Below are 12,856 nucleotides of genomic sequence, written 5' to 3'. Positions count from 1 at the left end.
CTTCTACTGTGACAAGTCAGCTGGCATTCCAACCCGAGTCTCAAGTGTGTGTACATGTGTTGGGGATCAGATAGGCTGGAATTTCTGTAAGATTAGGTAGGTAGGTCTATTTTGCCACTGGACAGGTATCAGATAACCATTATGCTGAAAGCAGGCGAAAGGTACATAAAAAAAGGTTCCTGCAATCGACAACAAAGAAATGCTCTGCGAGGAAAGAAAGAACGTGCATTTAATGCCTTTCACAACCCCAGGACCTCCCAAAGTGCTTTACAGCCAATAAAGTACTTTTGAAGTGTAGCCACTATTGTAAGTTAGGAAACGTGGCAGCCAATTTGTGCACAGCAAAGTCCCACAAACAGCAATGAGATAATGACCAGATAATCTGTTTTAGTGATGCTGGTTGAGGGATAAATGTTGGCCAGGACATTGGGGGAGAACTCCCCCGCTCTTCTTCAAAATAGTGCCATGGGATCTTTTATATCCACCTTCGTTTAACGACTCATCCTAAAGACGGAACCTCGGACAGTGTAGCACTCTCTTGGTACTACACCAAAGTGCCAGCCTGGATTTTGTGCTCAAGTCTCTGAAGTGGAACTTGAACCCACGACCTTCTGACTCAGAGGCGAGAGTGCTACCAACGCTGACACCAATTTAGGAAATTCATAAACCTCCCCCTCTAATACTAATCCCATCACTGCAACATCCTGGGCTGCTGGTTTAATGTTGATAATCAAAATACAACACAATAAATCTGGCTTGACATGAATAGTCTTTTATTCCGGAATCAGGCATTGAATTCAGTACTGCAAAATATTTTTAAAAAACAGGCTGCATCATTAAAATCATAAAGAACAAAAACAAAATCAATAGCTGGGGGTGGGCATGTCTGTCAACATTATTACATGAAAATGTCCCTCCAGCTACTGCACGCTGTGTCCATGCTGATGAAACAAGGTGAAGAGGAGCAGCCGAGACAGTTGAGCATAATGTAATTGTCCAAATGCCAACTTAATTACTGAGCACAATAATAATTAGCAGTCCACAGGAAGGGAAGTGATGGCTCACACTGAACGGCTGATTTCATAGTCCATCACAAAGTCACCGCACCAGTTTACTTTCCATCAGAGGTTCAATTCGTGGTAGCAGAGGATAATACGCCTTTAAACGCCAGTGATTGACATAGTTCAATAGCAGACACTGTGACGCAGTCTGTTAACTATTGTGTTACCGGTTACCATGGCTGGTATTGCCATCCTAGAATGCCACAGTGCACCTTGCATTCGTTCCCAGGTGTTCAGTTACATGTGGGGTTTGTAACTGGATATTTTACGTCCATTTGTCTTGCCTTTTTAACACCAGTTTCCAAAGTAAAGGAGTTCTTAGACTCTAGACAGCCTTTTTTTGCTCCCGAGTCACTTCCATGTTAAAGAATCAATCAGTAAAGAACCACTTCCTTCGAAAACTTGCAACAACGGTGCCAACATTCAACGGTAGACACGTAGCTTTTAAAAAAAATGTTCTCTGTGCAACACTGACATTAATACATTTCTCTAATAACTCCACAGAATTCCTCGTGTGCCGTCTCAGCTCCTGATGCGACCATTCCTCAATTTTGCTAAGAATCTAGTACCTTTGTGCTCGGACCAGCGTCCTTGGTCCATAACAGACAGTCTCAGTTTTACAGGAATAGTCAACAGGTTCTTGCAGCTGTTTTTGAAACAGAGAGACCAATAAGGCACAGAAATGTGCTCAATTCTGCAACGAGAGTTACTGTATTTTCATGCAGCATTTGTATTCCATTTCTGAACTGGCTCATTTAAAAAATTCCTAAATGAAGAGAAAAATAAACTACACATAAAATTCTAACAGTGGAGCTACAGGTGAACAATGGACTGATTTAAGGCTGATGGGAACTTTTTAAAGAGACAATATCCCCATTAAATCCCAACTGAATGGTTTACGCACTATATCATTTTATAATGTTCAATGAGCTGCTGTAATAATATATTCAGTAATAAATGTACATAGGAACAGGAGTAGGCCATTCAGCCTCTCGAGCCTGTTCCGCCATTCTATTAGATGACGGCTGATCTGTATCTTAACCCCCATTTTCCTGCCTTTGCTCGATATCCCTCGATACCCTGACCCAACAAATATCTATCGATCTCGGTCTTAAAAATTTCAATTGATCCCCCGCATCCGCAGCCTTTTGGGCGAGAGTTCCAGATTTCCACTACCCTTGGCGTGAAAATATGCTTCCTGATTTCACCCATAAACAGCCTAGCTCTAATTTTAAGATTATGCCCGCTTGTTCTGGATTCCCCACCAGAGGAAATACCTTCTCTATCTATTTTATCGAATCCCTTTATCATTTTAAACACCTTGCTTAGATCATCCTCAATCTTCAAAACTCTAGGGAATTCAAAACAACTTGAATGCAATCTGCCCTCATAATTTAACCCTTTAGCCCCGGTATCATTCTGGTCAATCTGTGCTGCACCCCCTCCAAGGCCAATATATCCTTCCTGAGGTGTGGTGTCCAAAACCTGGCCGCAGTGCTCCGGTAATACAAATGTTCCCATAGCAATTATTTGAACCAACTTACAGTTTCATGAAAGAACACTACTATTGAAGGCTTTCTTTTAATTCTTATTATATTTTTGTCTTTTTCTCATGTAATGAGCCTTTCACACCACAGTGCTGCCACCGGTGGCCATCTTGTCTGTCCCTTCCCCTCCCACCAGTTCTGTCTAAGCTGACGCCTACTGAATTCGATGTTGATGCTGGACCCTAGAATTAACTATGTACTCATTCGGGTTTCAAGGATTATGTTTGGGTTAAAATCCTACCTCTTTGCCCAAGTTTTTAACATCTCCTTTCTTGGCTCGGTGGTAATTTTTGTTTGATTACACTTCTGGGCATTTTACTACATTAAAGTGGCTATATAAATGCATGCTGTCGCCGTTGTAATGGCAATGAGGTAAAAGGGGTGGATCTATCTGGAGGAGCAGGGAGCCATGTACACTGGGGAAGGTCCACAACCAGAAAGGAAAGTCACTGCTTTCTAGTTTCAAATGACAGCAATGGCACTGCTTGTAAACTAAGTTGGAGGTGTTTGGATCTGGTTGACCGACACTCACTGACAATTGGGGACAGGCTGGTGAAATACTGAAGTCCCAGTAAAGAGAAGAGGTTATTAACCTAGCTATTTAGGCTGGATCTGAATACCAGGAGATGAAAGGACCATTAAGTTTCCTTCCCCTGCACACATACACCATTGAAGTCCATCTGTGTGTGTGTATAGCTGTATATAAATGGGATGTTGTCTCCTTAAGGCCAGTTCAGCTCAGTTTGATTTTTGCACATTGCTGTTTAGAGGATAATTTACAAATCAAATGAACCTTACTATTCACTGCACACTGTGTCCTTAACAACAGTTTGTTAATCAATATAAAAGTTCTTAACAGCCCTGTTGGGAAATCCATAATTTCTCTCAATTTTTTTAATATATCTCAATTCCCCAACAAATCACCTATGCATAAATACAATAGTAAACATCGAATGTGCAAAAGCAAAAGGGTTCTACAATTTTAGTCCAAAAAAAAAATCATTTTATATAAATAATTTATAAATTCCCCTATATGAGAGTAAGTACAAAGTAAAGGAGTGTTCGAGCCACATGTTGAACATTAACGTGTATACTTTCCTCTGGGTGCACAATGTAATGTAAAAGTAAACAGGTGAGCAACTGGAAACAGGCCAGAAAGTCCATCCCTAGCATTACTCTAAGGGGTAGATTTTCATCTATAGTGCTCTCAGTGCAGATCGATGTGCACTGGGAACGCACGTCAGGAATTTGGACAGGCGATGACCCCTCCCCACAACTGCCCATCCATTTTTCATTCTGAAGCTCTACGCGAGGAGTTGTAAAGATAAAAATGTTATTCCTGCGGCTTGTTCCCATTGTAAAAGGGCTGAAAGTTACTTAGCAAGAAAAATAAGCTTTGTAAGAGCTTGTTAATTAGTACAAAGGCCTTGTTAAAGTTTGAATCGTGGTAAAATTGTCGAGGCTTGACAGGGAAGCAATGGGGAAGTTCTGAACTACCAGTTGGCATGGGGAATTAGTCACCTCAAAGAAGCTGCAGATTTGGACAGCACAGCTGATACTGCTCAAAAATATACATCTTCATCCGCTTGACGACTGGTGACACGGCCAAACTGACTTGACATCCACTGACCCAAACCAAACCCCAACTCCACACTCCAATTATACGCTCTAGGTATGGAGACGGTGGGTCTATATGGCCACTGACCCAAACCAAACCCCAACTCCACACTCCAATTATACGCTCTAGGTATGGAGACGGTGGGTCTATATGGCCACTGACCCAAACCAAACCCCAACTCCACACTCCAATTATACGCTCTAGGTATGGAGACGGTGGGTCTATATGGCCGATGAAGTTCAAAGTATTGTTTCTTTTTTGAAGGGGATGAATGAAATAAATAAAACCGATACTGAAATGAAGAAGCTGAACAGCTGGAAGTCCGTGTGGGCCTGTGAGCTGCCAGAGGGAGCGGGGCGGCAGGAGGAGCGGAGTTAGATTGAGTCGTCACTTCCAGCCGGAGTTGGATCAGGGTGGTGCAGGGAAGCAGGAGTTAGTTCGGGTCAGGGCTCTGAATGCGAGTTCGATCGGGACACTGCACATTTATAGAACCACTGAAAGAAGCACAAATAGAGGCCAACTGTCCCATTGTATCAAACTATCTAACTTCACATCCTGGTCTCCAAAACAGGTTTCACAAAATCCTCAAACGGGCCATTCAGAGTACGGTTTTGTATGTTCCACAACTTGGATGAATGAACCATTCCCATTTATGAAGAGTACAATGCAACCTGGCTACTCGAGAAGTGTAAAAGGAGCAAAATGGAGGAATGCAATGATGGCGAGCTTTCCGTTCTCATTTTCTGACTTGTGTCGGCCGCCTTGATTGGCGACTGGTAAATACGATCACAAATAGAAATAATGAACTCTTTTTGAAAGAAAGAGGAAAATATACCCAGAAACTGGGCTGATGGGGGTGGGAAAGAGGGGGGAAAGCACAAAGTATGTTTTAGTTCCAGCTTGGACTGGACAATGAGATGAAGTCTGATTGGATAAGGCAGTTCCAGTAAACTGTGCGAAGCACTCCCATAGAAAAGATAGGAGCTGCTGTCCTCATTTCCCCACACACTTATTAAGGTACCTGTTCCGTGCAATCCAGATGGTCCGGTATAGGAAGACCAGTTAAGACTGTGAGGGCTTTATTCCACACAGTGAAAGTGGGGCACACAGGCTGAACGAATGCAATGTCAAAGGTGTACAGGTGCTGAGCATTAACAGCATCGTAGAAGGACAAAGATCCGTTATCGTAGTCCAGCAAAAGACCCAACCGTCGGAGGTGAGGCGAGGGCTCCACGGTTATCTCCTTGCTGTTGTGCCTTGCAACCCAGCTATTATTACACCGGCAGAAGACCCAGGAGAAGGTGTTTTTCCCGATCCATTCGTGTTTCGGTGCTGACTTGTAGGCGATCCCGATTGCATACCTGGAAAAAAAAATGGGAAGAGTTTTACTGTCTGCACACCGAGCTGTATCAAAGCACATCAAATCACATTACATAGAACTTACAGCTCAGCAGCAGGCCATTCCGCACACAGGCCTGTGCCAGGCTTTATGCTCCCCACGAGCCTCCTCCAACCCTATTTCATCTCACCCTATCAGCATATCCTTCTATTATTTTCTCCCTCATGTATTTATCTAGCTTCTCTTTAAATGCATCATTAGGTAAGGGTATTAAGGAACATGGAACCAAGGTGGGTAAACTGAGTTGAGGTACGGATCAGCCAGCTAGAATATAAATTGGGAGGAAGTTTTGCTACAGCTATACAAAGCCCTAGTTAGACCACACCTGGAGCACTGTGTACTGTTCTGGGAACCACACCACAGAAAGGATATGTTGGCCTTGGAAGGAGTGCAGCGCAGATTCACCAGAATGTTACCAGATTATGAGGAGAGATTACACAAACTAGGCTTGTATTCCCTAGAATATAGATGGTTAAGGGGTGATTTGATTGAGGTTATGGATTTTGAAAGGAATTGATAGGGTAGATAGAGAGGAACTTTTTGCGCTGGGGGGTGGGGGGGGGGGGCGGCGGGGGGGAGTCTAGGACAAGGGGACATAATCTTAAAATGAGAGCCAGGCCATTCAGGAGAGAAGAGTGAAACTCTCTCCTACAAAAAGCAGTAGATGCGAGCTCAATTAATAATTTAAATTCTGAGATCGCTAGATTTTTGCTCCAAGTGTATTAAGAGATATGGAGCCAGGGCGGGTGGATGGAGTTAGGATGGAGATCAGCCATGACCTCACTGAATGGCGGAGCAGGTTCGAGGGGCAGAATGGCCCACTCCTGTTCTGATGTTAACTGTAAAACACGTGAGGGCAGAGGTTATGAAGGTGTGCTCCCAGTGCGATGCCTCAGGATATTCGGGCGTGGAGGCCAGCAGACTGCTCTGGTTTTCCTTCCGTGAATTAAAAAGAATGGATGGGAAATTGCGGGAGCTCCATTTTCTGGATACCAGCTCTCAGTGGGCCAGAAAGTCGAGTTGGTAAAATTACCCTCAGATGTGTTGCCTTCTCTGTGGTGCACTCTCCCAGGAATGCAATGGGGCAGTTTCATGGGAAGCAGGCTGACCATAATCTGCTGGAAGAACAGCTCTCACAATGTCTGTTGGCAAACAGGAGGTTATGCTTTTAAATTCTTCAAATTTGCCTACTTAGGATGTCTATGCAACAGATCAGTTGCATTTATATAGTGCCTATAACATAGTAAATTATCCGAAGACATGTCACAGGAGCGTTATCAGACAAAAATTGACACCGAGCTAATGACGCAGTGACTCAAACCTTGGTCAGAGAGGTAGGTTTTAAGGAGCATCTTAAAGGAGGGGTCAGCCTGGATTATGAGCTCAAGTCCCTGGAGTGGGGCTCGAACCCCCAACTACCTGACACAGAGGCCAGAGCGCTGCCACTGAAACACAACCAACTGTGCAGCAAAGTTGTTGAAAATAAGTAACAATACTGAACCTAGGCCATAAAACAACAGTGTCAGAGACCCATTAGTGACTTGTTTGAAAATGTTTATCTGAAGTGCGAGGGTTGATGACATCATGGAGAAGTGGAGCTCAGGCCAGTACGCGGCTCAGGGAAAGAGAGGATGGGATCTGAAATAATGCTAAAATTGCTGAAAAGAAACCCTTTGGGTTATCATGGGAGTGCTTACTGCTGACACTGGGCATCGAAAATGGAAAAGAAAATATTCCATTCCTCAACGGCGATATCTGGAAAAAGTACAAAATAACAGAACCAACAATCCAGGACTGTTTTAAAATCAACTAACCGGCTGAGGTAATATCACTTGAGGCCTAACAGAATGTGCCTCAGGGGCTTCAAGTGGAGCGTGTAATGTTCCACTTGAAATTCTTCCAGCTACGCCATATCAATATGCAACGATACTCCGCAAATGGGAGGTTCCTTTGGGAAGACTGGTGTGTGCCTGGACAGTTGGGCTGTAAGGCCAGGGGAAGAGATTGTGGTACTCATGTACTGGCCGAGACCGAGTTTACACAGCTGCTTTCTTCAGACACTGCCACGATGGCTTTGTACTGACGTTTTTTTTTGGATTGGATCGGTTTGGATTCCGAATGCAGTATTTTGGGTCTGCCCAGAAAAACACAACTCCCATTTCATGCACACCTGTCCCCTTGGTTAAAGCTATGTAACCTCTTGTGAACACAACTCGAAAGAAGGAACAAAATGCTCCAAAGGCACTTGCCCCGTTGCGAAGATCATGGCCTATTGATGCAGCTGTTTCCAGTTATTGCAAAACCATTTTCTTCTCTTGAACTTTGTAAACAGAATCTGCTGCCAGTTTTAGCAAACTCTGTTTTGTGCATCACCTTGTTGTATTTCAGGTTCAATCAGCTACTCACTCAGCGCAGACATAAGCCGTAAGGCCAGGAGCCACCTGATTCAAACCCCAGTGACATAGTTAGCTAATATCATCTTGGACACTACAATTGGCCTCAACCTGCCCTGGGCCAGTCCTCATCGATATCTCGTGACTCCTGCTCTAAAGTGTGGGTGTATGGATGCGGATGAAGATATGATATGGGTTCTGTGATATCCCCATGGTTGAATAGCTGCCAACAAATGAAAAACAAACAAAAAAATGGCCATTTGAGCTACCATGCAACTGCTCCTCTGCATGAATCAGTGCCCTCAGATGAGAAGAGGAGAGCGAGGGAGGGAGGGGCAGGCTTGTCCAGGAGCTGGCTTTGTGAGAGAGAATAATGAGTCCAGTGTCATGAATTAGCTTACCAATGCATGTATGGGGGCACAGAGGAGTTAGTTGCTGTTCTAATATCGTCACTCTTCCCTCAGAGAACAGTGTGAAGTAGTGGAAGGTTTCGCAGGCTGATTAACAGACTGACGCTCCTTCCATGGCCGTAACCAACTTTATACCGACCGATAGGGTGGGAGGGTTTGGTGGTTGTGAGTATCCCGCCGGATGCCAATCCAGAATTCAGAGTTGGAGTTCCGGTCTCCACTCGCCGGAGTGGAGTTCAAACCCTGCACCTTCCAGAAATTTAGTTTTTAAACTTTTCCTTGTGGGCTAGAAGGGGCAGGGATCCTCCTCCGAGCCCCACAAGGAAACCTTGGGCCCTCCCTGCCCTGGCCTTTCCCCCCCCTCCCCTCCCCCGATCCCGAGACCCTCCTGACAGCCGGGGACCGCTCCCTCACATCCTCTTGCCATCCAAAATCCCGCTCGCCAGCCTCCATGCCAGCCTTGCCAGTGGGACTCAGCGTGCCCAGGCTACCTGCTCGCACAACCTTGGGTGCATCACCCCCGCCTCACCCCCACTCCAGGTTAAATCGGGGCATAAATCTTTTTTATTATTCATTCTTGCGATGTGGGTGTCGCTGGTGAGGCCAGCATTTATTGCCCATCCCTAATTGCCCTCGAGAAGTTGGTGGTGAGCTGCCTTTTTGAACCGCTGCAGTCAGTGTGGTGAAGGTGCTCCCAAAGTTAGGGAGAGTGTTCCAGGATTTTGACCCAGCGACGATGAAGGAACAGCGAGATATGTTCCAAGTCAGGATGATGTGTGACTCAGAGGGGAACTTGGAGGTGATAGCGTTAGATAGCGGCGTTCGGTAGCGAGTTCCGGGATTTTGACCCAGCGACAATGAAGGCCTGTATTAGTCGTTTTGAAAGTGAGGTAGAACCTGTGATTAGTTTTAGTAGGGCAACGAGCACAAGGCACAGGTTATTTGCCCGCTGATTCTACAGAGGAAACGTAGGATGGATTTTGTGCTCTCACCATGTGCTTCCTCCAATGAGGATCTCCCAGTAATGGCGGCCACTGTCGATATAGACGTTGCCAGTTATGCCGTAGCTCCCTTGGCTGGTGAAGCGCTCCGGAGTGTGACTCTTCTTCGAAGTGGTCTCATCCCGTTCCACGCTGAGGTTGTCATGAGACACTTTCAGCTTTCTGTGTGCAGATTTGGGATCCAGCTTGAATGGCTGGCCTAGGATTGAATGTACAAAGAACAAGGTTGTCACCAACGGAATTCAATGGAAAGAAGAATCGAGTGGTGTGTATAAGAGGCAGCCAATCCACTTCCCCACCCCATGCTGACTAACACAGTGATAGCGCCCGATCCGGTTTGGTCTCGGAAGCTAAGCAATGTTAGGCTTGGTTAGTACTTGGAAAGGGGACCGTCTGGGAATACCAGGTGCAGTCGGCTTTTTGAGGTGTCAGCTGTGGCTCAGCTCTCTGCTTGCCTCCAAAGTCAGAAGGTCATGAGTTCACGTCCCACTCCAGAAACTGGAGTGCAAAATCTAGGCCATCACTCCAATGCAGTACTGAGGGAGTGTTGCGCTGTCGGAGGTGCCGTCTTTTGGATGAGACTGCAAACCAAGGCCCCATCTGCCCTCTCAGGTGGACGGAAAAGATTCCGCGACTCTGGGCGTTCTCCCCAGTGTCCTGGCCAATATTTATCCCCCACCCCATGTCACTTTAAAAAAAGCAGATTACCTGATCATTATCTCATTGCTGTATGTGGATCTTGCTGTGCACAAATTGGCTGCCGCATTTCTCTACATTCCAACAGTGACTACACTTTCTAAAGTTCCACGGTAGCTGTAAAATGCTTTGGGATGTCCTGAGGTCATGAAATATATGCTTTATACGTTGAAGTTGAATTTTACCCCTTGTCCATATATACCACAAAATATCTCACTAGAGAAAGAATGTTGTGTTGGTCACATGATCGACAGCCTTTGTATGCACCAAAAGATACCACATGATCAATAACTTCCGCTTGTTTGTCGCAATGACCAAACAGCATCCTGTCGCCCCCCCTCCCCACCAGCACTAACATTCTCACCTTTAGTAGAAGGTGGGCCTCGAGCAGCCCACAGTGTTGTAGAGATGGGAGGAGCACGCCTGCTCCTTCCGATTCCACAAAAAAAAGAGAAAGTTTTGGGGCCCTTTTGGAGTGGCCTCCAGCAGTCCCTTTAAGAGGCTTCACAAGATCTGGGAATGCCAGTTGGTGCTTGCGCATCTCAAAGTCTGACTCGTGCAAACCGATTTAACAATCCAGGTCTGAAATGGCCACAGGAGCCTGGTTTCAATATTGAGATGAGACCTGTGCTTATTTCAGGCGACCGCCAGGGCCACCTAAAGCAAGGCCCTGACTAATTTAGCAGTGTCCGAATGACTGTGTTGATTGGGTGGGGAATGGTTAAAATTGGACCTTAAAAGGAGGCCTGAGAACTAACAGTTTACACACAACGGCATAGCTTTATTATTTTCTTAACCAGCTCTGAACACAAGGTCTGGTTTAAGTCCAACAGAATTGGAAAGGCAGCTGGATATACTAGAGCCATGAATTATTTCAGATGATCCACAAGATAGTTGAAAACAGGCTCTTTGAAAAGGTGGCGAGTTCAGCCCATTGGAAAGACGGATGAATGCAATTCCACCATTTTGTTGTTTGGGGTCTAGGGGAGGGTGAATGGCACATAATGTTGGGAATTGTGCAGTGATGAAGCCATCATCTTTGGCCTCTGCTTTTGAACTCTGTTCCCTCGCCACTGATTCCATCCCTCTCCCCGGCCACTGACTCATGCTGAAGCAGATTGTGCCCACCTCAGAGTTCTATATGACCCTGGGCTGTGCTACCATATCCTCTCCATTACAAATATCTCCGTAACATTGCCATCTCAGCCCATCTGTTGCTGAAACCCTTATCCATGCTTTTTTTAAATCTCCAGACTTGACTATTCCAACGCGCTCCTGGCCGGCCTCCCATCCTCCATAAACTTCAGCTCGACCAAACTCTGCTGCCCGTATCCTAACTCGCACCAAGTCCCCTTCTCCCATCACCCCTGTCCCTGCTGACCTACATTGGCTCCCCTTTGCTCAATATCTCAAATTTAAAACTCTCATCCTTGTTTAGCTCCCTCCATGGCCTTGTTCCTCCCCATCTCTGTAGCCTCCTCCAGCCCTACAAGCCCACCCGCTCCCCACTCCCAAATTCTCTGTTTCTCTTACTCTGGCCTCTTGCGTATCCCTCATTCTCTTCACCCCGCCATTAATGGCCATGCCTTCCTCCACTTAGGCTCCATGCTCTGGAGTTGCCTCCATAGACCTTTCCGCCTCTCCACCGCCAACTCCTCCTTTGAGATCCACTTTAAAAGCCACATTTAGTAAATGCAAGATTAGAAAAAAAAACAGTCCATGCAAGATGGTTGTGTGGTCCAAGAGTGAAGGCCGCACGTACATTCTGTAGAAGCTGATGTTTTAAGGAACAGCTGGGGGGAGTTTGTTGAGATGCCAGGTCATTGTTTGTTCTGCACGGTAATGATTATAAACTTTACAAAGGCTTGTCCTCCACACTGGGAAAACAAAGCTTAATCTTGGGATGTTGCTAGGGATTTCAGTCCTGTTTTCATCGAATTCCACCGCGCCAAGCTTCTGCCCATTTGGCAATCAGCTCTAAGTCAGGTTTAGCGCTACAGTTCCTTTGAGTAATTCTGTGGTAAAGACACTGATTGTAGGTGGTTAATGGATGGATGTGTCCTTTGCAAGAAGAGTGTGTTGGGGACCGTCTAAAAACCCGTATTGAGCCGATTTGTGCCCGAGAATCAGGTGCAAAGCACAGGAAGCAGGGCGGAGGCCCTGGATTCTGGGTCTCTGATTCCTCCTCCCTTACATTGCTCTAAGATTTCCGGGGCTTCCCCCAGGGGGGAGGGAGGAGGTGCCTTCACCCACGATACGGGCAGGCTACGGGAAACAATTTAAATGAGATTGGAGGGGGCATTGGTTGCCCTCTTTCCTCATTGTGCTCTTTGTTTGTCAAGAGGGGACACCCCTTTTCAAAATGACATAAAAAGCACACTTTCACATAACCTAAATAAAATAAATCACATGTTTAAAATTAATAAAAATACAATTTAATTACAGTTAAAACAAAAATTTAATTTTTTGAAAAATAAATTTAAACATTTTTAAAGGGGCCAAAAATAGCTTAAACTAATTTTAAAGGTTTTTGAATATTTAAATGATTTTTTAAATTTATTTTAATATTTATTTAAACCCTTATGTTGGTAAAAGGCCCTTATTGCCTGCTTTTACCAGGTGCAAGAGTTTCATGGGCAGTAGTGGATGCATTGGTTTTGATCTTCCAAAATTCCCTAGATTCTGAAATGATCCCAGCGGATTGGAAGGTCGCAAACGGATCTATTCAAGA

The 12,856-nt window shown here is 45.3% G+C and overlaps 1 protein-coding gene across 3 annotated transcripts in view; it reads right to left on the bottom strand.

The window, feature by feature from the left end:
* Window positions 1-756: 756 nt before the first annotated feature.
* Window positions 757-12,856, bottom strand: part of LOC147107381 (E3 ubiquitin-protein ligase Midline-1) — a 202,917-nt gene continuing 190,817 nt past the window's right edge. For 2 of the 3 annotated variants that reach the window (XM_086006367.1, XM_086006368.1), the window contains exons 9-11: window positions 9,421-9,628; window positions 5,248-5,587; window positions 757-1,827 (exon numbers count right to left, since the gene is read on the bottom strand). In XM_086006367.1, coding sequence (XP_085862493.1) covers window positions 1,813-1,827; window positions 5,248-5,587; window positions 9,421-9,628 — 563 coding nt within the window. In that variant the 3' untranslated portion in view covers window positions 757-1,812. Of the gene's footprint in view, window positions 5,588-9,420; window positions 9,629-12,856 lie in introns of all 3 variants that reach the window. The other variant, XM_086006369.1, reaches the window with a different exon arrangement.

This window comes from Somniosus microcephalus, chromosome 14 (genome assembly GCF_052327205.1).
Source record: "Somniosus microcephalus isolate GS21.2 chromosome 14, FLI_Smic_1.0, whole genome shotgun sequence".
Classification (NCBI taxonomy): domain Eukaryota; kingdom Metazoa; phylum Chordata; class Chondrichthyes; order Squaliformes; family Somniosidae; genus Somniosus; species Somniosus microcephalus.
Note: the sequence above shows the minus strand (reverse complement) of the source record. Positions and strands in the feature narration are given on the sequence as shown.